Genomic DNA, 24,911 nt, shown 5'->3' with positions numbered 1-24,911 from the left:
CGTATGGGGACTGTACTGTAACTGTACCGTATGGGGACTGTACTGTAACTGTACCGTATGGGGACTGTACTGTATGAGGACTGTACCGTATGGGGACTGTACTGTAACTGTACCGTATGGGGCCTGCTGGTCTATGTGAGTTACATGAACACAACACTCTGGGACGAAACAGTGAATAATAGCATCACGTTAACATTGTGGTCATTTAGCAGACACTTATCCAGAGAGACTTATAGTCAGTGCATTTTACTAAGGTAGGTGAGTCAACCACACTAGATAGTACTAGTCATTGTGTGCATATAGTTGTCACACTGGTAATACATATTGGAATCAGGCTACTGCATGGTCAGCTGATGGTTAAGCTTTCTGAGTATTTATTCATTAAGACACATAAACAGCAGACCAGGGCTGGCTCCAGGCCACTAGAGGGACCCTGACTCTTACATTTTTTATTTAATTTTACCTTTATTTAACTAGGCAAGTCAGTTAAGAACAAATTCTTATTTTCAATGACGGCCTAGGAACAGTGGGTAAACTGCCTGTTCAGCTCGGGGGTTTGAACTTGCAACCTTCCGGTTACTAGTCCAACGCTCTAACCACTAGGTTACCCTGCCGCCCCGAATTTAAGCCCTAGGCTACCCTGCCGTCCTCCAGCCTCTCCTTGTGTGTGTGTCTCCTTCCATTCTGGCAGAACATTGTGGTGATCGTGCTCTCAACCATCCTGTGGTTGAAGAGTGCGTCGTCATGGGCCAGGGGTCTACAGCGTGTACCCTGGCACAGTGCCGAGGACAGGGCATGGTCTCAACATGCCTGTGGTGAGATAATGTCTTTTCTCAGTCCATGTTTTTTTTCTCTCTATCTCCCCACTGATCTAAAAAATAAACTGATCGAGTGAAAACCAACCTAATGATGAGCTTCCACCATATTGTTTTCCCATGTCAATCTTTTCTGGGTCAGTGCAGATGGAGGCAGAGCCAAGGAGAGGACAGATTTCTAAGAAATTGAGAAAAAGCCTAACAGTCCTCTCTCTCTCTCTCTCTCTCAGATCTGTGGTTCCCTGAACGGGGTTCTGTGGGTGGGCAACACCTGGGTCCCCGATAAAGAGACCCCATGGCACGACATGGACAGACTGCCCTGCACCAGAGCCTAGGGATTGAGCACAGACCTTATATGAGCCCCCCTTCGCCATCCACTGCTGCCCTCATCAGCAACAGTGCCCGCAGAGGAGAGGTGGTATGGTGCCCTTGCAGGGACAAACTTTAAAAAAAAATTTTTTTTACTTCATCTGAGTAGCTCTTGTCACATTAACTTTTTGTTTTGTGTCTGTAAACAGTTATTATTCTATTACTGTATCTGTTTCCTTCAACCTTTAGCTTTTTAATCACAATGTTGCTTTCTGTCCGTCCACTGACATGTAATATGCTTTGGTCATTTAGAATCTTTGGTCACTTGGAATCTTTGGTCATTTAGAATCTTTGGTCACTTGGAATCTTTGGTCACTTGGAATATTCTTTCATGTACAATACTGAATGTATTAGATATTATTATTGTGTTTGTATCTCTCTCAGGACAATCCCAGACAATGAATTGCCTTGATGAAGTCTGTGACGTCTTTGGTGTATTCTTAAGCTAATTGAGACTGGACCCCGATTCAATTCCTTTTTAGGCTATAATAGAGCCACATCAAGCTGGTTACAGTAGTAAGGAGACAGGCTGTGAGTTGAATTCAGTCAAATCACTTCTCTCAAACACATATGTTATAAATGCTCAATTTCAACAGCCTATGAATTAAACCACGTCAACATGTTTTGCTCTGTCCTCTAGCCTGGTTCCAGATTTGTTTGTGTTGTTTTGTCAACTCATATGGTCATTTACTGACAGCACAAACAAATGTGGGGCCAGGCTATCTCCCCTCTACCACACACAGCAACCCAGTACTCAGTCACAGGGTGGTGGTTAAACTGCTTCAAAATCGTGATGTATTATGGGTAAATTGTGACTGACCTAATTTAAAAAAAAAAAATATTGAGTAGATATTTATGATACAAGGTGATTTATTTGTGGATCAGTCAGTCTTGACTTGACTTCAAAGTCGGCTGCAATGTGGAAGATGTTTGCTTGTCTAATCCTTGCGATTTAATGATTAAATGATCACGGATGCTTCTCTTCCCAGAAGAGCATCACGGATGCTTCTCTTCTCTTATGACTGCTGAGAACTTCCATGCGTGAAGAAAAGGGCCTGACCAATGATGAAGGGTCTGACTGTAGTGCCCAACTGTTAGTTGATGGCCTGTGGAGGATCCGTCTTTTAACATTGAAAAAGTAGATTATAGCAACTTTCTTTGCAATTATGAAAATGTTATTTGATTATTTTCTGTGTGATTATATATTTTTTCTCTCTGAGCATTTCAAAACAGACCAAAAGACACAGTTATGGTAGAAAGAAGGCTGGCAGGATTAGTGTATCTTCAGTAGGACAGTTGGTTACACTTGACTTTGGTGAATGACGGCAACGGTCTGTGTAACATAGCAACGCCAGAGCAGTTTTAATCTAGATAAGCGTTGACAGGTTATATTTATTTGTCTGTTATCTTGATTTACAAAGCTGTTACCAGGTCATTTTATGACCCCGACCCAGCTTGCACTAATGTACAACGTATTTGAGTATCTCTGCACGTACATTATCTTCACAAACGTTTACACAACTGTTGTAAAGGCTAAACATTTTTCCCAAAACAAAAATCCTATGCTCCACTATAATAATGATTTGAAAGATTTCTAAACAAGTAGTGTATTATATGTCAGTGAGGAATCAGACTTCAGACATGTTGGGCCTTCCCCTAGTTGTCATGGGTACCATATCTAACTTTACGCCTCCTTCTGAAAGAGCAAACCGAGCAGACCTTGCAGACTGCCCAGACGTTTGTCTGCTCTGACTGGACCAGGGAGATCCTCTATCCTCTGTGGCCCTGCCTACTCCCTCACTCCTCATTTTTGATTGGCCAGTGCTAGCCCTCCAACTCCTAGCCTGTGATTGGGCAGAATGACCATGCTGACCATGAGGAATGACCATGCTGCTGCTCTCTGGCTGTATCATAGGGACAGACTCAGACACAGTGGTGACGTCCTTCCAGCGTCTGGCTCCAGACTTACTGTTGTACTCGTACACCCTCCCTGTGACTGAAAAATGTAAAAAAATATATATATATAAAAAAAATGCTAAAGGTCAGAATTAGGTTTTTATATCATCTCAGAACAGATAACAGGAAATGAGAGAAACTTACCAGGATCAACTTCCTCTCCATCAAATACAGTGGTGATCTTGATCACTTCCTGGAATAGAGAGAGTGTGTATATAGAGAGGACAGTCACCAACAATTGAATAGAGGTCCTAGAACACAGTGGCACTTTAACAGACTGTAGCCAGACTGTAGGTAAACTCTTACCATTAATATTTCCCTCTTTGGAGGTGTTGGTTCTGGGATCCTATGTGACAGAAAAAAGAAAATATATCATTAGTAATACATGAAATATACATTTCTGTTATCAACAAGGTAACGATCCCCCCACGGCCATGTAATGATGTAACGATCCCCCCACGGCCATGTAACGATCCCCCCACACAGCCATGTAACGATTCCCCACGGCTATGTAACGATTCCCCCGCGGCCATGTAACGACTCCCCCCCAACAGCCATGTAACGATTCCCCCACAGCTTGGCTCAGCAGGCAAAACTGGTTGAAAGGACATCAACAACATCATTTCAACCAGCTTTGCCTACTGGGAGATGTAGTATTTCAGTTAATACTCACAGTACTTCCTGGTCTTCCCGGGGCCTGGTTTCGCAGCAGGAGCAGTCACTGTGCTTAAGAGCCTTGTAGAGCTTCCCACAGAGGTGATACAGCAGGTATGAGAGTAAACCAAGCAGTAGCACGGTCCCCAGAGCAATGACAAACCATATATACCAGTCGTCAATGCTGTACGTGTTCTCTGTGACGGTGATGTATGTTACACGAGGCTGCAAGGGAAAGGTTAACTGTGGTGGCGCTAGTCTGTGCTGTGAGGAAATTCACATCAACATTGACATCAACAACCGCAGAGTAGATGTAGAAAAGAGGGACATAGTTGTTATGGTAACACTACTAATGTCCTTATTCAAATCAAATCGAAATGTTATTTGTCACATGCGGCGAATACAATAGTGAAATGCTCACTTTACAAGCCCCTTAAATCCAACAATGCAGTTTTAAGAAAATAGAGATAAGAAAATATTTACTACATAAACTAAAGTAAAACTTTAAAAAAAAAAAGTTTATTACACAATAAAATAACAATAATGAGGCTATATACAGGGGATACCGTATAATGTGCGGGGGTTCAGGTTAGTCGGGTAATTTGTACATTGTAAAAAATAAAAATCAATGCAAAAAAAACTAAATAGCACAATTGGTTAGGAGTCCGAATAGTGGTTGGAGTGTAGGAGGTCCCTGAGCACAGCTCGGGTCTCCGTGACCAAAGGCAGCAACCGTAACCACTGCTTTAAGAAAGAAATGCCCCTGGGGGAGTGGTGATCTGACTTTACGCTAGGTTCATTAAAGTATAGAGATAAGACATACTATAGTTGTAGTGGTGACGGTGGTGAGGTCAGGGTCCACTACTAGGATATTGATGATGACTGTGCCAGTCTGGGTCAGACCTCTCGGCACAGACCCTGCAGACCGCAGGTTCCCATCAGAAACCAGCACAGTCAGGCTGTATCCACCAACCATTCAACCATATAAAGTCACAAGGTAAGACTACATGTGACCATCACGGTCAGATAGTTTCTCAGTTCAGAGTGCATTGTACAGTATCTGTAGTCTTGTTGTTCTGTTCAGACTGATAAGAGCACCGATAGTAGTTAGCATATCTGACCAGTAGTACCAGACCCGGTCCAGGCCACTCTCATAGTCAAAGGGCTCCTTCAGGAAGAGCCTGGTGACGTTGGTGCCAGAGGAAGGTGAGAACACAAAATGGTTATTCAGGTTGCTGGCCCCTATAGGGAAACATTTTGGGGAAATATCAAGCTTATGATATCTTTTATATATTTATAAAAGTTAAGTATGTCAGACCAGTCTTCTGGGATCATATCTAGAGGTTTCTCAGTTAGCTCAGGGCCGGTATTCGTAAAGCTCAGTGTAGGAGTGCTAATTACATCTACAGGGCTTTCAGAAACTATACAAACCCTTTGACTTTTTCCACATTTTGTTTACGTTACAGCCTTATTCTAAAATGGATTAAATTGTAAGCTTGTAGCATCATACCCAAGAAGGCTCAAGGCTCTAATATCTGCCAAAGGTATCTCAACAAAGTACTGAGTAAAGGGTCTGAATACTTATGTAAATGTGATATTTCCATTTTTTTTTTTTTTTTTACATTTGCAAAAATGTCTAAAAAAACAGTTTTTGCTTTGTCATTATGGGGTATTGTGTAGATATTCATGAGGGGAAAAAAGGATTTAATTTATTTTAGAATAAGGCTGTAAGGTAACAAAAATGTGGAAAGTCAAGGGGTCTGAATACTTTCCCGAATGCACTGTACGTCATTTAGAAAACAGTCCTCTATAGTGCGACTGAGGGAGTGCATACATTTTCATACTGGTCTCCCTGTGGGAATCGAACCCACAACGCCATGCTCTACCAACTGAGCCACAACAGACCAAGTCATCTCAAATTCAGTTTTGACTTTTGTGTCATATTAGATCATTTAGACGGAGGAACCTGATCCTAGATCAGCATTCGTATTGAAATGCTTTTTGAATACGGGCCTAGAGGCCGGCAGTACCCGAGATAGAGTAGATGAAGGAGGCTGAAGGGGAGTCCCTGTCTGAGCAGGTCATGATGAAGCCCTGGATGTTGGAGCCTGTCCTCAGGTCCTTGGGGACTATTAGTTGTGTCTGGTTGGGGCCACACAGTGGAGGCTCGTCATTGGCCTCTGTGATGTTGATAGTGACCTAAACAAAACGCACAAATCACCAATACATGCATATTTATTTTGAATTACCAGGTAAGACCCATTGAAGATAAATACTCCTGTTGCTAGGGCAACCTGGAAGGCGGGAAAAAAAAGTGATTGGATAAAACAGGCACTGGACTGTGTTTACATCATTAGGAATAATGTCTTGTTATGTCAATATAAAGGTCACCGGGCCGTGGTACCGTAGTGGTGGCAATGAGCGGACCACCCGTTCCTCCACCAGAGATCAGGGAGTAACGGACGCCGTAGGCAGGGAGGTCTCTGTCCGTAGCTTTCACTGATCCTATCACCGTCCCACCTGGAGGGAGAGGCACAAACATATCAATGAGCTCGGTGTGGTGTAGTGTAGTGTAGTTGGTATTGTTGTAGTGTAGTTGGTATTGTTGTAGTGTAGTTGGTATTGTTGTAGTGTAGTTGGTATTGTTGTAGTGTAGTTGGTATTGTTGTAGTGTAGTTGGTATAGTTGTAGTGTAGTTGGTATTGTTGTAGTGTAGTTGGTATAGGTGTGGTGTAGTGTAATTGGTATTGTTGTAGTGTAGTTGGTATAGGTGTAGTGTAGTTGGTATTGTTGTAGTGTAGTTGGTATAGGTGTGGTGTACACCTGCAGAAAAGGTGGCAAGCAGTCATCAGTATCATTACTTTGGCTGTACCTGGTCCCAGATTGCATTGTGTCAAATCTGGGACCAGACAATGTTATAGTTGTTGCAGTTATAGTTGTAGTGTAGTTGCTGTAGTTGTTGTAGTGTAGTTGGTATAGTTGTAGTGTAGTTACTGTAGTTGATGTTGTTATAGTTGTTGTGTAGTTATTGTTTTAGTGTATTATTGTTTTAGTGTAGTTATTATAGTTGTAGTGTAGCTGTTATTGTTGTAGTGTTGTTGCTGTAGTTATTATAGTTGTAGTGTAGTTATAATAGTTGTAGTGTAGTTATTATAGTTGTAGTGTAGTTATTATAGTTGTAGTGTAGTTATTATAGTTGTAGTGTAGTTATTATAGTTGTAGTGTAGTTATTATAGTTGTAGTGTAGTTATAGTGTAGTTATTATAGTTGTAGTGTAGTTGTAGTGTAGTTATTATAGTTGTAGTGTAGTTATTATAGTTGTAGTGTAGTTATAGTGTAGTTATTATAGTTGTAGTGTAGTTATTATAGTTGTAGTGTAGTTATTATAGTTGTAGTGTAGTTATTATAGTTGTAGTGTAGTTATTATAGTTGTAGTGTAGTTATAGTGTAGTTATTATAGTTGTAGTGTAGTTATTATAGTTGTAGTGTAGTTATAGTGTAGTTATTATAGTTGTAGTGTAGTTATAGTGTAGTTATTATAGTTGTAGTGTAGTTATTATAGTTGTAGTGTAGTTATTATAGTTGTAGTGTAGCTGTTGTTGCTGTAGTTGTTATTGTTTTAGTGTAGTTTGTGTTAGTGGTAGTAACTTACGTCCAAGAAGCTCAGAGATTCTGTAGAAATATGATGGAGGACTAAACACAGGGGGAAACTCATTCACAGGTGTCACCGTCACATAGATGTATGCACTACCTGCAAAGCACCATGGGAATCAGAGTTCAAAATGAGTCTGAGTGGGAGGGGGGGAAAAAAATCACACTACTGTACTTTGTGATATACAATTGTGTTCAGTCTAGTCAGCCAGTCACCTAATAATAAAATAAACAAGCAAACCAGCAAATAAACAGTCACCTACCTTTTAGGTTGGACTCATCCTTATCCTCAGCCACAGCCAACAGGCTGTATTCATTAGCCTCAAGCAGGTTACTGGGATCCTCAAGGTCTAGGTTTCCTTTGAGCTGTACGGGGTAAACAACCTCATGTAAGTATACATTTGTGACTTTGTATGAATGGGATTCATTCAGTAATTTTATACTTTCATTTCACTGGTCAGGAAAAAACTCCTGTCCCTTTAAATATTAATATTCTGCTTACTACGATCTGATTGGATCCCGTGGGTTCCAGAGCAAAGCGGTTAGCGCAGCCCAGACAGGACAGGCCAGTGAACAGGAACTCTCTGAAGGCCGTCTCAACGTCGTTATCTGTACACGTTACCGTGGTGATCAGGGCCCCAGGTTTTTCCGTCTCAGATACTGCCACCCTGGATCCAGTCAAAGGAAATGATGCAATGGATACATAGCAATAATGGCTGCTGCCTTCGTGCACATACTAGTGTCAGCATGGCTTCAAATCCAAGCCACATCTCGTCTGACACACACTCCTTTCCTACTTAACTGTCTCTATCTGTTGGATACAATACTGAAGAAAAAAAGATAAACAACAGTATAAAAATATGACCTCTGTGCGTCTGGGGAGCAGATGGGAGGGTTGTCGTTAATGTCCGTGACGGTGATGGTCAGAGTGATGGTGTTGGAGGGAGGAGCAGAGGGGCTGGGGGTGGCTGTCACAAGGACCGTTATTACGGGGTCCTCCCTGAGAGGCGCTGAGTCACGGTCCATCCTGTTGGCTATAGTCACCAGGCCAGTGTCTGAGACATGGGACAGGCCAAAACACAGGGGTGCGCACACACACACACGCACGCACGCACGCACGCACGCACGCACGCACGCACACACACACACACACACACGCACAGTGAACATTAAAAAAAACTCTAAATAATGTTGATTGTTTAAGAAAGAAAGGTTGTGAAGCTGAACTCATGCTGTATGTCCACAGTCCATGTTTTTCTAATTGTAGTGGGGACTGTTTGTTAAAACTGAAAATTACAATCTTCACTAATTGATCGCAGAACAAATTCCTTTTTAGTTATGGTCAATTATCAATATTTTGTTGAAGTACGGTAAGCATGTAGAGGATGACTGAGCAGTGAACTCACATCTGTGTATAGCCAGGTAGTTGTTGGTGCCGATGCTGTAGATGATGTACAAGGAGTCATCGGGCACCACTGCTGTGATGTTGGTCACGATAAACCCTGGACTCAGCTCCTCAGAGACTGTGAAGTCTGTGATTGTACTGCATAGGACATAAAACACACACAGTATAGATATACAACTAAACAACAACAATGGGTACGGTCATACAGAAATCAAAACAGCTAAATGAGAAAAGCACCATTTCAACCAGTGTGCTAATTACAACCATTTATGACAGATATTTTTGAAACTATAAACAAATTCACTTTTATAAACGATGTATATGAGTATTTTCTAAAGTAAAGTGTTACCAAAGTAATGAACAGTAATACTGACTTTAGGAACTGAGGTTTATCATCGTTCCTGTTGATGATGTTGATGACCAGTGTTCTGGATACGCTGTTGTTTCCATCACTCACTGTCAGGTTGAAGGCATAGCTGCAGGACACAGAATGCAGGACACAGAATGCAGGACACAGAATGCAGGACACAGAATGCACGACACAGAATGCAGGTTAGAGCGTTGGACTAGTAACCGAAAGGTTGCAAGTTCGAATCCCCGAGCTGACAAGGTACAAATCTGTCGTTCTGCCCCTGAACAGGCAGTTAACCCACTGTTCCTAGGCCGTCATTGAAAATAAGAATTTGTTCTTAACTGACTTGCCTAGTAAAATAAAGGTAAAATAAAAAATAAATAAATAAATAAATAAAAGGACACAGAATGCAGGACACAGAATGCACGACACAGAAGAATTAGAATGTAAAGTTTACAAGACATCACTACACACTGACATAATGCTGTGGTATGCTGTTAGCGACATCGGTGGAGAGACATTTTCAACGACACAGTACCCAATCCTCTGGTATAGAATATTATAATGTGATGTCTGTGTGCAGGAGACACATCTCTACCTTCTGGGGTCAGTCAGGTAGTTGAACTGTTTAGTTGTAGTCAGGAATCCTGAGCCAACATCAATACGAAACTCTGTGTTTGACGGGGTCAGTGTAAACTAAAATACACAACAACATGTAAGTCAGATATTTCAACGAATAAACAGACAGGATATCTGTCAGGGTTGCACAGTAAATTAAACTTCGATACGGTGAATTTCAATTTACTTCCTAACTGAATTTAAATTTACCCAACACCTAGTATGAGAGAGAGAGAGAGAGAGAGAGAGAGAGAGAGGAAGTCATACAGTCACAGGCTGGTTCTCCGGATCAGAGACTGTTGGCCTGTAGATCTGTCCTGGTGGGGATTTCTCCAGAACATACAGGACAGGCTCTTGAGAGGATACAGGAACACACAGGAGGTTAAAATGGGCTGTGTAAGTCATAATAACCATATCACACAAACACACACACACACACACACAGTACCTTCATCTAGGAATACAGGGGGTTCGTTGACATCAGTTATGATCACTGTGAGTCTCTGGAGTGCCAGGTCCTCCGTACTGTCCACAGCGAGGATTTGAAGAACAAAGCTGTTGGGTGACATCTCAAAATCCAGGTTGGTGGTACCTGTTACTGTCACCTGTATTCAGAATGGAAAATGTATCATGAAGTCATCCACCTTCACTCTTACTTTGCAAGACATGGCGTTTCTTCTGGGAGGGGCTGTATCAGACCTGGGTTTAAATATCATTTGAAATCATTTTTAAATAAGTCTCAAAAGCACAAACCCCATCCAAATAGACAGGCTGAAAGAAATGCTCAAAGTATTTGATGATCTGGTACATATGAGGCCTTGCTAGGATAGTATTGAGCAATGCCTCACCTGTGCTTTGTTAGTGTTGATCATAGACACAGTGAATTGGTTGGTGAGGGGGTCAGAGTTGAGTATCCTGGGGTATCCTGATGCCAAGCTGGCACCTGGGGACAGAGCCACCTGGAAGCTGTAGGTCACAGTGCCAGTCTAGCTGTGCCTGGCAGGCCTATCAACGAAACCTCTGGAGCCGAGCCTGAAAGCATCCGCAGAGGAAATGAACACCAGTTAATGAGACCGAGGCAGTGGTCAGTAGGCACCAAACAGAATAAAATGGCACTAAAAAAAATTTAAAACAAGGAAGTGATGTCTGATTCTGAAAGTGTCCAAAAAAAAAAATGCTTGTTTGTTTTTCATTGCAAAACACTTTACTACGGTGTGCCTTAATGAACATGACCCAGGAAAAGTCATTCAAAACCTATATTCAAAATGAGCAGCGCGAAAGTACAGTGTAAAGAAAACACTGACAGACAGTCTGGATGTAGTGGTCTCACCTCGTATCATCCACATGCCTAGGGTCAGGCTCAGTAGGAGTTTGAAATCCTTGTCCATCTCTCTCGTCAAGTATCCTCTTAAGAGCCTTATGCTACACCAAAGTAAGTTTGTGTGTGTACTCTCTACTTGGGACTATTGCAGTTTGGTTACTGGAAGGCTAGACTTTCTACTCTACTGTAGGCTGTGTTGCTAGAGTCCTGTTGTGTTGGTAGATACAGGAGTTTATGGTCTTTACCTTCTGATATGCGAGTCACACCAACTGTAAGTACGAGCCATTTCCTCTGTTAAACTCAGATGGACTGAATTCTCCAACATTTTTAAACAGAGCTGATTGTGATCCGACTCTGAACTAGTCCCTGTGTATATAACAAAGACTGTTTGAGAGGTGTGCCCACTGTTCACAAAGAGGATGTCTTTGGAGATATCTGCAACATTTTTAAACAGAGCTGATTGTGATCCGACTCTGAACTAGTCCCTGTGTATATAACAAAGACTGTTTGAGAGGTGTGCCCACTGTTCAAAGAGGATGTCTTTGGAGATATCTGCAACATTTTTAAACAGAGCTGATTGTGATCCGACTCTGAACTAGTCCCTGTGTATATAACAAAGACTGTTTGAGAGGTGTGCCCACTGTTCAAAGAGGATGTCTTTGGAGATATCTGCAACATTTTTAAACAGAGCTGATTGTGATCCGACTCTGAACTAGTCCCTGTGTATATAACAAAGACTGTTTGAGAGGTGTGCCCACTGTTCAAAGAGGATGTCTTTGGAGATATCTGCAACATTTTTAAACAGAGCTGATTGTGATCCGACTCTGAACTAGTCCCTGTGTATATAACAAAGACTGTTTGAGAGGTGTGCCCACTGTTCAAAGAGGATGTCTTTGGAGATATCTGCAACATTTTTAAACAGAGCTGATTGTGATCCGACTCTGAACTAGTCCCTGTGTATATAACAAAGACTGTTTGAGAGGTGTGCCCACTGTTCAAAGAGGATGTCTTTGGAGATATCTGCAACATTTTTAAACAGAGCTGATTGTGATCCGACTCTGAACTAGTCCCTGTGTATATAACAAAGACTGTTTGAGAGGTGTGCCCACTGTTCACAAAGAGGATGTCTTTGGAGATATCTGCAACATTTTTAAACAGAGCTGATTGTGATCCGACTCTGAACTAGTCCCTGTGTATATAACAAAGACTGTTTGAGAGGTGTGCCCACTGTTCAAAGAGGATGTCTTTGGAGATATCTGCAACATTTTTAAACAGAGCTGATTGTGATCCGACTCTGAACTAGTCCCTGTGTATATAACAAAGACTGTTTGAGAGGTGTGCCCACTGTTCACAAAGAGGATGTCTTTGGAGATATCTGCAACATTTTTAAACAGAGCTGATTGTGATCCGACTCTGAACTAGTCCCTGTGTATATAACAAAGACTGTTTGAGAGGTGTGCCCCAAAGAGGATGTCTTTGGAGATATCTGCAACATTTTTCTGCACATGTATTGATCAGAGAATCTCTGAAAAGTCCTTTGTTTACAGCTAAACACAGTAATGAATAAACGTGATCGGATTCCTTAGATACTACCTTAGTTTGGTATCTAGGGCTAGGCCACTAGTGGAATACACCACTGGTCAATGACTAGAAGGAACAACCTTTCAATATAACCCCCCCCCCAACACAGGTTGAGAACACCAGATGAGGTAGGTGTAAAATAAAGTTGACATTTAATTAGTTGAATAGTTTTACAGAAAGATCACGTTTGTGCTTTTAATATGTAGGTGTGCATGCTGAAAGCAAAGCACCATTTTAGAAACTTCACTTATTAGTCCACTGGAACTTCACGCGCCAAAACCCTAAAAGCTGCCAACACCAAAACGAGTCCAGACTAACTGTGCTAAAATGTAAAAAGTTAATCACACTTGTCTACAACCATATTTTGCATAAATCCCAATGCATTTCAGGTGCCATAGACTTGAATGAGAAATCCTAGTCACTCCATTTACGTTGAAGAACTAGTCTTCAGCCTTGAAAAGCTAGAGACGCCACTTTAAAATGTGCAGACCGGTCTGAAGCGTTTGTCTGCAGCTTTGAGACCATTGACACCTTTTGAACAAAGTCATAAAAATGTGCAGAAAAGTTGTAGGCCACTGCTCTTGAACCATTAGAACTATAAAACACCCAACAAATCGACTGACTAAACTTAAGATTGTGGACGTAATTTACTCTCAACTATAACCACATTAGAAGTGTGCATAAAAGCACCAGACTCCAAAGTGTGGAGTCACCGCCGTTCCAGCTACAAAGACGTGTACAGCGACTCCACTTAGATAGCAGTAGGCATGGACGCTGAGAGAAACTAGGAAGCCTGTTGCCCTATTCATTGCATTTGGTAGAATACAGGCTTTTAAAAACACTCCCTGTAGCCTACTATATTAGCCCACTGACCACACGGTAGCAACAGGATGGAGCAAAACAGCAGATTAATTGACCCACTAAAGCAGTTAATTTTGTGCATCTAAATCGCTGTCCATCTTTAAAATGGGAACGCCTCAACAGTATGTTCTTATTTGTAGACATGTCGCTTTATTCACTAAGTAGTATTTAGTTTATGTATAACTTCACCTGTACCAAGAGTCCAACTATATTCATCACATAGACAGTAGCCCCCTTTTTCAAGGAAATATTTATTCAATGGGATCAAGGGACAGTGTCGATCACATCTTTTCCAGCTCAGTTAAATATTAACAAATTTACAATCATGAGGAATGTAACAAAACAGAAAAAAACAAAAACCAGCCTTTCAAAAAATCTCATCCCATCAGGACCCTCCACAGAGTGAGTAAAGTGTGGCCGATGGCCTTGACTTAGCCTGGTCTCAGATCTGTTGGGCAAGAGCACACAAACGGATGTGGGACCGGGCTAGTCTTGATTGGTGGCTGTTGGGTATCCTAGCCAACAGGTGGTCTTGGCTAGACAGACTGAATCACACCGACATGTCACTATTGTTTTCACTTAACACAGATAATAGAGTAGAAACAAACATGAACAGAAGTGTAATTCTGTCTGGGTTTCCAGGTAGGACTTCGGCCTTTGTTGTGGCTCAGCTCCAGGATAGGTCCATCATTACACCCTTCCTCATTTACAGTGCTTTATAACTCATCTTTGTCAGTTGCCTGTTGGCCAGAGAGAGAGGGAGGTTGGTTGTAGTTTCAACGTCATTAACTAAATCCATGCAAAACAAGGCATCGATTGAAACTGAATATTCAAATTAGAACCTCTTCCCCAGGCTATTGGGCACAGCAGATGAGGCTGCAGGGAGGAGCTATAGGAGGATGGGCTCATTGTAATGGCACAGAGTCAAACAAGTGGTTTCCATAGGTTTGATACCGGTCCAGCCATGACAATGAGCTTGCTCTCCAATAGCTCCTCCTATCAGCCACCTCTGGTGCACAGCGCGTATAAGCCTGGTATATCAATGATTCAAAGTTGGCCTTAGTGGGAGTGATCTCACAGGTCTCGGCTAACCAAAGCCAAGTTTGACATGTTGGTCCACCAAACATTTGGGCGTTTGTGTCTGGGAAGGAAGTTATCGGAACTATAAAACCATGAATGAACATAATTTCCCAACACTGGTCAACCAAAACATGCGATCTGTGAGACTCACCGCTTCTTCATCTGGAATTTCCTCCTCTTCCTCAGTCACTTCATCCTCTGCTGGCTCTTCAGGCTCCTCCTCCGGCTCCTCCTCAACCTGCAAGGGGCAAAACAGGATTAGATTTAGTTTCCTCAGCATGTAAAATCAGAGTAACACCGCATTTCTTTTTCACAGGTGGGATAAGCCCTGAGCAACACCTTCCCTGTCTCCGGTCCTCCAGTCCCCCCCAACCAGTACATGTTGTAGCCCCAGACAAAAGACAGATTCAAGGCATTGAGGGCTTGATGTTTGAGTCAGGTGTGCTTGGCAAGGGCTAAATCACTGTACTGGAGGGAAACGCTTGGCTACAGCACCACTCAGGTACAGAATTTAGAGTCGATCAAGTCTTGTGTATTTTGCAAGGCTGTGACATGCCTGTTCGGTGAGGTCCACATTCATACTGAGCCGCAGCATGCGCTCAATCCGGTCTCCGTAGGCCTTGGTGTCTTGGAGCTGGTAGCCCGAGCGCAACGTGGCTGTCTCAAACAGCACCATGGCCAGGTCTGAGGCAGTCTGGTCCTCACCATCCGTCTGCAGGTGAGAGAAATAGAAGGGATGAGAATTGAACTCAGTGATATGAAGGCACCACAAGCAGCACTGCAGAGGAGCACAGACATCATTCAACTGATGGAAGAGAACATTCTCTAGCTTGATCCTCATTGGCTGCCCCCCCCTGAGAATCAAATATGCCAGAAATATCACAAGGTTTATGCATTATAGGTTGTGAATACTTACAGAAACGCGTTTCAGCATCTCCTTGATGAGAGGGTGCTTCGGGTTGATTTCTAATGTCTTCTTCTGGCTAGCATAATAACTGGAAACAGAACGAGAGAATTAGGAAACCTGAAGCACAAGTAGGATCTGGAAATCAAAAATATCAATGATAACATTTGGATCCTTTCACAAAGTAGGAATGAGGAAGTGTTTGAGGTACTCAAACAGAAGCCTTAATGACCACTCACTTCGTGGAGATGTCTTTCCCAGTCTGGTAGGCCTGAGCCTTCATAATCCTCTCCATGTTACCAGACCAGCCGTACTGGCTGGCTACAAGAGCACAGGGGGACTTGGTCAGCCTCTGGGACAGGATGGCCTTCTCAATCTACAAGAGAACAAAGGACACATTGTCAAAAATAGATAAAAAGGTTGTCCACAATATCATTTCCTCCAAAAACATTGAAGGCCAGATTCTCATTTGAGAATGTTTTTTATTTTTTATCTCGAGTGGGCTGAAGGTGGACCTTTTTCCTTCATGGTCGGTATGTTGAGCAGCTATCCGATCGCTGCAGCTGTACATAGTCTATTGGTAAATAGCCCACCCATTTTTACCTACCTCATCCCCATACTGTTTTTATTTATTTACTTTTCTGCTCTTTTGCACACCAGTATCTCTACCTGTACATGACCATCTGATCATTTATCACTACAGTGTTAATCTGCTAAATTGTAATTATTCGCCTACCTCCTCATGCTTTTGCACACAATGTATATAGACTTTTAAAAAAAGTGTTATTGACTTGTTATTGGTTTACTCCATGTGTAACTCTGTGTTGTCTGCTCACACTGCTATGCTTTATCTTGGCCAGGTCGCAGTTGTAAATGAGAACTTGTTCTCAACTAGCCTACCTGGTTAAATAAAGGTGAAATAAATAATATGTTACCTTGTCCTTCAGGGCGCTGTCCTTCATCCAGGTGGTGAGAGGTTCATACTCCTTCTCCAGGGCCTCCCTTGTCTCCTTGGCCTTGTCACTCTCGTCAAACTTGATGCCCTCTTTGGCCACGTTCTGGAAGCGCTTACCATCGAACTCTGGCAAGGCCTGGACACAGTACTCATCTACTGGCTCGGTCAGGTAGATGACCTCATAACCCTTCTTCAACAGACTCTCTACGAAGGGAGAAGACTCCGCCTGAAGGGGATGAGGACATTACACAAGGGAAGACTTAAGGTTAGGAGGAACATTAATCTAAAATTACAGTAGATTGCTTACACCTTACAGATCTGCAAACATCTCAGGGGAAGGGGGTAGTGAGCAGATTGGAACCCGCTGCGTGGTTGCATTCAGAGGTTACCTTAACGTCATTTGGAAAACAGTTAAAGATAAGAAACGGAGGGAAAACCCAGAAAAGGATAGCGTTTAAATGAACCCAGTTTACGGTCAACTCGTCCCACCTCCTTTTAGCTAGTTCCAGACATGAAGTATATCTGGTCCTGCTTCTCCATCTCTACGTATGGCCGCCGCCAACACCAGGCCACCGCGGCAGCCTATACAGTACCACTACCCACCTCCTTGCGGCTGGTCCCGGCCATGAAGTAGATCTTGTCCTGCTTGTCCTTCATCCTCTCTACGTACTGCTCCAGGCTGGCCAGCACCGTGTCGCTGTTGGAGGTCTGGAAACGCAGCAGCTTAGCCAGACGGGTCCTGTTGGAGTGGTCCTCAATAACACCCAGCTTGATGTTGGTGCCAAACTCCTTCCAGAACTTGTCGTTGTACTGCTCTTCGGCGATCTTCTTGATCATGTCCAGGGTCTTACGCACCAGCTTCTTACGGATCACCTGGATGGAGGAACGTTTAGTTACTAAAGCTCACATCATTCACTACGATGGTTAATAACAAGTCATTCTGTTGAAATCGTATCTTCATTAGGCACCAAACTGACCCGAAACAGGTAACTTGTCTAACTAGAGAAGCTCACCTTGAGCAGCTTGTGTTGCTGCAGGGTTTCTCTAGACACGTTCAGGGGCAGGTCATCAGAGTCCACCTAATAAAACAATCATAAATCACTTAGAGAAAGTAATAACACGATTAAAATGAACAGTCATTTTTTTTAAACTGTACAGCAGGGTCAGGGGTCAATTCCAATTCAGAATAAATTTTTAAAAACCCTGCTGCACCAAGTCTTAAATTAGTTTTATACTGTAAGCTATGTAAGGCTCACTCACCACTCCCCTGACAAAGTTCAGGTATTTGGGCATCATGTCATTGAAGTCGTCGGTGATGAAGACTCTACGGACAAACAGCTTGATGAAGTCGTTCTTCTTGGTTCCGTACTCGTCGAACATGCCCCTGGGGGCGGCAGCGGGGACAAACAGGATGGACTTGAAGGTGACCTCACCCTCGGCTGTGAAGTGGATATGGGACAGGGGCTCGTCTGTGTCCTGGTGGGGGGGGAGCGACAAATCAATCAAATTAGAACACCAATCAAAAAAAGGTATTTATGAAGCCCATGTCATGTCAACAGATGTCAAAGGGTTTCACATGAACCCAGTCTTGCCCCCGAAGAGCAAACTAAAATGGATGCGTCGGCGAGGAAGAAGTCTCTGGAAGGAAGCCGGGGTCGCAGACTGCATACCTTGGAGAAGGTCTTGTAGAAAGCCTTGTACTCGTCTTCCTCTACTTCTTTGGCAGGTCTCGTCCAGATCGGCTTAATGTCGTTCATCAGCTCCCAGTCCCACACAGTCTTCTCAACCTGGACCAAAGGCATAGAAGTGGTTTTGGGTTTATAAAAAGTCAACAAAAAACATCCAAAATAAGACACCAATTGATAACTAAGTTGTATTTTGTTGTTAGCATTTGAATAGATAAAATAAATGGAACTGTACAGAAGGAGAAGTTTGGGAAACTAAAACTATAGTCGAGCTATTTGTTTTTACCTTCTTTGTCTTTGGCTTGTCCTCCTTCTCATCCTCCTCTTCTTCCACCTCTACCTCATCCTCAGTGGCATCTTTCTCCTCTGCCTCGGTGTCCTCGTCGATGGGCTCCTCAACAGTCTCAGTCTGGGCAGGTGGAGGAGAAGGGAAAAAAAAAAAAAATGGCAAAATGTTATTCCTACAGCTCACTGCTACATTGGTTCACCATAGTTTGTTCTTTGACAAACTGGTCTCAAACCCTTCCTCTCCTTTATCTATAATAAGCTCGATTCCACCATCTTGTTTCAACCTGTAAATTATTTTGCCATCAGTGCAGATGGAGGGGGACAGGAAAAATAGTATAGTTCCACTCCCAATACCTTGCTGGACCAGACATAGATGGGGAAGTTGATGAACTGGGAGTACTTCCTGACCAGGTTCTTGATGGTCTCCAGCTCCAGGTAGTCTGTAGCCTCCTCCTTCATCACCAACCTGGACCAATCAGAAAGACAACCGGATAGAACCTCGTCAGTGTCAAAACACGAGTCGGTCAAAATAGATTGAGTCGAGGTCATGGTAGTTCGTGTTTTGAATTTCATTGAGGGATTTTGTCCTGTATTATCTTATAACGCTACACAAATTCATTTAATTCATGGCCACTGTATGAATAACCATAGCCTGGTATTCAAAAACTTTTAAATACTAGGAGCATTTGCTTGTGGCTGTCTAGGAATGCCAGTTTTCACTTTTGGAAGTACAAAAAAAAATGAAGTACTTACTATGACTGATGTGTGGTTGTATCACCTAGCTATCAACAGTAAGTCGCTCTGGATAACCATCTGTTCAATGAATAAAATGTAACCATAACAAATGTACTCTGAGACACTCACGTGATGGTGGTGCCCCTTCCTAGGGTGTCTCCACGGGGGTCCTCGATCACACTGAACTCATTGGAGTCGGACTCCCAGATGTGCTGCGTGCCGTTGTTGTGCTTCGAAGACACAATCACCTTGTCAGCAACCAGGAAGGCGGAGTAGAAGCCCACGCCGAACTGTCCAATCAGCTCAGAGGTGGACTGGCCCTCACTTTCAACCTCTGTCATCTTGTTCAGGAACTCGCTGGTGCCCGACTTGGCGATGGTACCCAGGTTTCTAATCAGGTCTTCTTTTGTCATGCCGACACCTGTGTCTGTGATATGGAGCATGTTCTTCTCCTTGTCAGACTAGGGAGACCATGAAGAGAACAGGTGAGCTCAACCTCAGACGTCCTAATGGTATTTTATTAATAAAATCCTTGTCTTACAAAGCAGAATGGATCAGTCAAATATCTTTCAAAGACTAACCCTTCCTCCAATTCAAATTTCCTCCAGTCCTCTCTTAACAGCCTCAAAACACATTGGAGAAAGTCTAAGGGGAAGGACCTTGGACCATCTCCAGTACGGTTGAGAAGAGTGCGAGGAATTGAGATTGAGGACATGACCATGAAACACACCTTGATCTTGATGGTGAGCTCCTCGTTGGCTGCCAGTGCATCCTCATTGGTCAGAGACATCAGTCGGATCTTATCCAAAGCATCAGAGGCGTTGGAGATCAACTCCCTCAAGAAGATCTACAGACAAGAGGACAGGATGGTTACTGTGAACGTAAACCTCTGGGTTGGTTATGGTTGGATCCACTCAACTTTTACTGACTATACAATCTGGAGTCATAGTATTAACCGTCTCAAGATCCAACACAGACAGGACGACAAGGGAAGGATGGGGAAGTGTCTGGGAATCCTGCAACTTTAACGCCACTCACCTCCTTGTTCTTGTAGAGCGAGTTGATGATGAGTTTCATCATGCGGTTGACCTCTGCCTGGAAGACGTGTTTCTCTGACTTCTCTCTAATCTCTTTGATCTGAGCTGCGTTCAGCCCATCCAGCTGGATAGACTCCTCCTCTCTGAGGACAGAGACATCAATGATATTCAACAGGTCAGTTACAGTCACACCGAGCTGTCGCTGCAACTGATCGTCACCTGTCTTTTCCCTGTAGACGACTTCTGTCATGTTTTACTTTAAGGTTACCAAACAATTGTGTCAGATCTGTGCAACTACCAAACACACATCAGTAATGGAGGCTGGGACCACCCCTCAAGAGTCTGGTTTCTCTTTAAAGTTTCTCCCTCTGACCTACCTCTGCACCACCTCGTCATCCGTCTTGGATCCATCTCTGCTCTTTCCCAGATCATCCTCCACAGCGCCGTCGATGTCAAGCTCATCTTCTGCTCTCACAGATGCTGCATAGAAACACCACCCAAGTTAACAGAGTAGGTGAATTCATGGAAAACTCCAACCCAAAAACTATTAGTCTGTTGTGGAACTTTGCTTGAGTGCTGACAAAACATTTTTGGATCTATCAAGATGTAACTCAATACAGAAATCATCCCATATGATACATTTGGCATCATATGACGTGAAATACATGATCCAGGGATGGTTGTCTGTATTTTTGTGTGTTTACACGTCTTGAAAGCTTGAGTGCTGACAAACACACGTTGGGACTGTCAACGGCCTAATGGAAGAATGTAGTTTCCCCGCTGAGTTACAAACTGAAGAGGTTAGCTACATTTGAGTTGGGAACAAGAAATCAAAAAAGGAGTTGTGGCCTATTCAACCAGACAGAAACAAAATGGTATAAACTAGCTACGCTAAAGGGGATGAGCAAGCCAAGGCTAACGTTACCGTTGTGATCTGTGGTTGCTAACTAGGAACAGGATGTTTGCTTAGCTTACAAGGAAACTTCCAGAAACGTGTGAAGCTGTAAGAAAATCTCCCAGAATCAAATTCAATTACTAAAACAAATGCTTATTTTATTTTTTTTATTTTTTTTTAAATTAATGTAAAAAGCCTAGTGGTTTCCGTATTTAACTATTTAAAAAAAAAAAAAGGTGAAATACAAGCTCACGATTCAGATGGCTGGCTAGCAATAAAAGGGAAATCAAGTTCAAATGCTAGCTCGTATGGATAGACACGGCTAATAGCGATGCTAATAAAATAAAAACATCCTCGGATACTCACCGAATGCTAAAAGTGCACAGAGCAGCCCAATAAACCAAATCCGCTTCATTTTGTTACAATTATCTTCAGACAAAAGACGTGGGGATAACAACCTATACCTCAGCCGTATAAAAACGCACACAACCGCCTTGACAAGGAAGAATGACAAGATCCAGCTCCCCCAACAAAAGCACCCCTTTTAATAACCCCCCCCAAGACGGACCAATCATAGGGCACCACGCACAAAACACAGCCAATAGCAGCAGGACATTTCACAATCTACAGGACGTTTTCTCCCAATAGACGTGTTCCATGTAAAACTTAATGCATGAAAATCGTGGCTTGTAACCATTGGCTAAAGAATTCTTCTTAGAGGTACATATTTGAGGCAACTACTCTAAAAGATTGCTCAACAAGCAATGTCTATGCATTTTGTTTAATCAGTGGTTTTTAAATATTAAATTGTATTGATGTGATGATCATTTATCGATATTCTATTTGGTCACTATAATGATAATGTTTTGTTTCTAGAAGCTGATAGGCTTCTATCAGTGTTGCTTGCCTCGAAGTGAGCGTAGATGTAATTTAGCTCGTCTGATAGGCTATAATGCACAATAGACATTCATACTGCATAAGAAAACAAAGTTTATTTGTCACGTGCGCCGAATACAGTGAAATGCTTACTTACAGGCTCTAACCAATAGTGCAAAAAGGGTATTAGGTGAACAATAGGTAGGTAAAGAAATAAAAACAACAGTGAAAAATAACAGTAGCGAGGCTATATACAGTTACAAGGCTATATACAGACACCGGTTAGTTGGGCCGATTGAGGTAGTATGTACATGTAGATATGGTTAAAGTGACTATGCATATATGATGAACAGAGAGTAGCAGTAGCGTAAAAGAGGGGGTGGCGGGTGGTGGGTTAGCCAATGTGCAGGGGGGGACACAATGCAAATAGTCTGGGTAGCCATTTGATGACCTGTTATGGCTTTGGGGGTAAAAACTGTTGAGAAGCCTTTTTGTGGCTGGGGTCTTTGACAATTTTAGGGCCTTCTTCTGACACCGCCTGGTGTATAGGTCCTGGATGTACTAGGCCATACACACTACCCTCTGTAGTGCCTTGCGGTCGGAGGCCGAGCAGTTGCCGGAGGCCGAGCAGTTGCCGTACCAGGCAGTGATGCAACCGGTCAGGATGCTCTCGATGTTGCAGCTGTAGAACTTTTTGAGGATCTGATGACCCATGCCAAGTTTTTTCAGTCTCCTAAGGAGGAATAGGCTTTGTCGTGCCCTCTTTAAGGAATGTGATGCTCTCAACCTGCTCCACTACAGCCCCGTCGATGAGAATGGGGGTGTGCTCGGTCCTCCTTTTCCTGTAGTCCACAATCATCTCTTTAGTCTTGGTTATGTTGAGGGATAGGTTGTTATTCTGGGACCACCCGGACAGGTCTCTGACCTCCTCCCTATAGGCTGTCTCGCCGTTGTCGGTGATCAGGCCTACCACTGTTGTGTCGTCTGCAAACTTAATGATGGTGTTGGAGTCGTGTCTGGCCATGTAGTCGTGGGTGAACAGGGAGTACAGGAGGGGACTGAGCACGCACCCCTGAGGGGCTCCAGTATTGAGGATCAGCGTGGCAGATGTGTTGCTACCTACCCTCACCACCTGGGGGCGGCCCATCAGGAAGTCCAGGATCCAGTTGCAGAGGGAGATGTTTAGTCAGGATCCTTAGCTTAGTGATGAGCTTTGAGGGTACTATGGTGTTGAACGCTGAGCTGTAGTCAATGAATAGTATTCTCACATAAGTGTTCCTTTTGTCCAGGTAGGAAATGGCAGTGTGGAGTGCAATAGAGATTGCATCATCTGTGGATCTGTTTGGTCGGTACTCAAATTGGAGTGGGTGTAGGGTTTCTGGGATAATGGTGTTGATGTGAGCCATTACCAGCCTTTCTAAGCACTTCATGGCTACGGATGTGAGTGCTACGGGCCTGTACTCATTTAGGCAGGTTGCCTTAGTGTTCTTGGGCACAGGGACTATGGTGGTCTGCTTAAAATATGTTGGTATTGCAGACTCAATCAGGGACATGTTGAAAATATCAGTGAAGACACCTGCCAGTTGGTCAGCACATGCCCGGAGCACACGTCCTGGTAATCCGTCTGGCCCTGCGGCCTTGTGAATGTTGGCCTGTTTAAAGGTCTTACTCACGTCGGCTACGGAGTGCGTGATCACACAGTCGTCCGGAACAGTTGATGCTGACAGCTGATGCATGCCTCAGTGTCGCTTGCCTCAAAGTGAGCAGAGAAGTAATTTAGCTCGTCTGGTAGGCTCGTGTCACTGGGCAGCTCGTGGCTGTGCTTCCCTTTGTAGTCTGTAATAGTTTGCCAGCCCTGCCACATGAGACGAGCATCGGAACTGGTTTAGTATGATTCAATCTTAGCCCTGTATTAGCACTTTGCCTTTTTGATGGTTCGTCGGAGGGCATAGCAGGATTTCTTGAAAGCTTCCGGGTTAGAGTCCCGCACCTTGAAAGCGGCAACTCTACCCTTTAGCTCAGTGCGAATGTTGCCTGTAATCCGCGGCTTCTGGTTGGGTTATGTACGTACAGTCACATCCTCGATGCACTTATTGATAAAGCCAGTGACTGATGTGGTGTATTCCTCAATGTCATCGGAAGAATCCCGGAACATGTTCCAGTCTGTGATAGCAAAACAGTCCTGTAGTTTAGCATCTGCTTCATCTGACCACTTTTTATAGACATAGTCACTGGTGCTTCCTGATTTAAATTTTGCTTGTAAGCAGGAATCAGGAGGATAGAATTGTGGTCAGATTTACCAAATGGAAGGTGGGGGAGAGCTTTGTATGTGTCTCTGTGTGTGGAGTACAGGTGATCTAGAATTGTTTTCCCTCTGGATTCAACATGTTGATAGAAATGAGGTAAAACTGATTTAAGTTTCCCTGCATTAAAGTCTCCGGCCACTAGGAGTGCCGCCTCTGGGTAAGCGGTTTCCTGTTTGCTTATTTCTTAATACAGCTGAGTGCGGTCTTAGTGCCAGCGTCCGTCTGTGGTGGTAAATAAACATCCACAAAAATTATATATGAAAACTCTCTTGGCAAATAGTGTGGTCTACAGTTTATCACAAGATACTCTACTTCAGGTGACCAAATTCTAGAGACTTCCTTAGATTTGGTGAGGGATACGATAACAGGGACAGGTAATAATAGGGACACATAATAAGCAGAGAGGTTTCTGAATATATATATATATATATATATATATATATATATATATATATATATATATATATATATATATATATATATATAGACCCTCTTTATAATAAGTCTATGAATATGCAAGATCAGGAACAGACATGTACAATCATGTTTACAACAGTCAGCAGGATG

At 43.1% G+C, this 24,911-nt stretch overlaps 2 protein-coding genes across 2 annotated transcripts; both read right to left on the bottom strand.

The window, feature by feature from the left end:
* Positions 1-674: 674 nt before the first annotated feature.
* On the bottom strand, positions 675-10,903 carry LOC112238279 (cadherin-related family member 3). Its single transcript, XM_042301184.1, has 18 exons — positions 10,669-10,903; positions 10,269-10,425; positions 10,088-10,173; positions 9,801-9,898; positions 9,225-9,326; positions 8,852-8,988; positions 8,311-8,500; positions 7,948-8,113; positions 7,709-7,811; positions 7,447-7,545; positions 6,199-6,314; positions 5,811-5,993; positions 4,835-5,085; positions 4,618-4,753; positions 3,814-4,070; positions 3,447-3,486; positions 3,285-3,333; positions 675-3,180 (listed from the first exon to the last, which is right to left on the bottom strand). The coding sequence occupies exons 1-18, from the start codon at positions 10,690-10,692 to the stop codon at positions 2,813-2,815; spliced, it is 2,562 nt and encodes an 853-aa protein (XP_042157118.1). The 5' UTR covers positions 10,693-10,903; the 3' UTR covers positions 675-2,812.
* Positions 10,904-13,814: 2,911 nt separating this feature from the next.
* Positions 13,815-21,687, bottom strand: LOC112238278 (endoplasmin). Its single transcript, XM_024406847.2, has 17 exons — positions 21,529-21,687; positions 20,645-20,747; positions 20,269-20,410; positions 19,961-20,077; positions 19,360-19,691; positions 18,850-18,961; positions 18,494-18,616; positions 18,193-18,309; positions 17,783-17,998; positions 17,536-17,601; positions 17,126-17,395; positions 16,503-16,748; positions 15,807-15,943; positions 15,580-15,658; positions 15,220-15,375; positions 14,815-14,901; positions 13,815-14,323 (listed from the first exon to the last, which is right to left on the bottom strand). Exons 1-17 carry the CDS (start codon positions 21,575-21,577, stop codon positions 14,300-14,302), a joined length of 2,376 nt encoding a protein of 791 aa, XP_024262615.1. The 5' UTR covers positions 21,578-21,687; the 3' UTR covers positions 13,815-14,299.
* Between the last annotated feature and the right edge of the window lie 3,224 nt (positions 21,688-24,911).

Source organism: Oncorhynchus tshawytscha, linkage group LG19 (assembly GCF_018296145.1).
Source record: "Oncorhynchus tshawytscha isolate Ot180627B linkage group LG19, Otsh_v2.0, whole genome shotgun sequence".
Taxonomy (NCBI): domain Eukaryota; kingdom Metazoa; phylum Chordata; class Actinopteri; order Salmoniformes; family Salmonidae; genus Oncorhynchus; species Oncorhynchus tshawytscha.
This window is presented reverse-complemented; position numbering and strand designations above follow the sequence as displayed.

Bases quoted from the DNA above. Each gene is read 5' to 3' on its own strand.
- LOC112238279 (XM_042301184.1), bottom strand. From the start codon at position 10,692: ATGATCAACACTAACAAAGCACAG. The intron at 7,812-7,947 runs GTAAGCAGAATA...TACCCCGTACAG, and splicing joins CGGGATCCAATCAGATCGTA to CTCAAAGGAAACCTAGACCT. The intron at 3,181-3,284 runs GTAAGTTTCTCT...TACATTTTTCAG, and splicing joins TGGAGAGGAAGTTGATCCTG to TCACAGGGAGGGTGTACGAG.
- LOC112238278 (XM_024406847.2), bottom strand. From the start codon at position 21,577: ATGAAGCGGATTTGGTTTATTGGGCTGCTCTGTGCACTTTTAGCATTC. The intron at 15,944-16,502 runs GTAACATATTAT...GTTCTCTTGTAG, and splicing joins ACAGCGCCCTGAAGGACAAG to ATTGAGAAGGCCATCCTGTC. The intron at 15,376-15,579 runs GTAAGTATTCAC...TCTCACCTGCAG, and splicing joins AGATGCTGAAACGCGTTTCT to ACGGATGGTGAGGACCAGAC.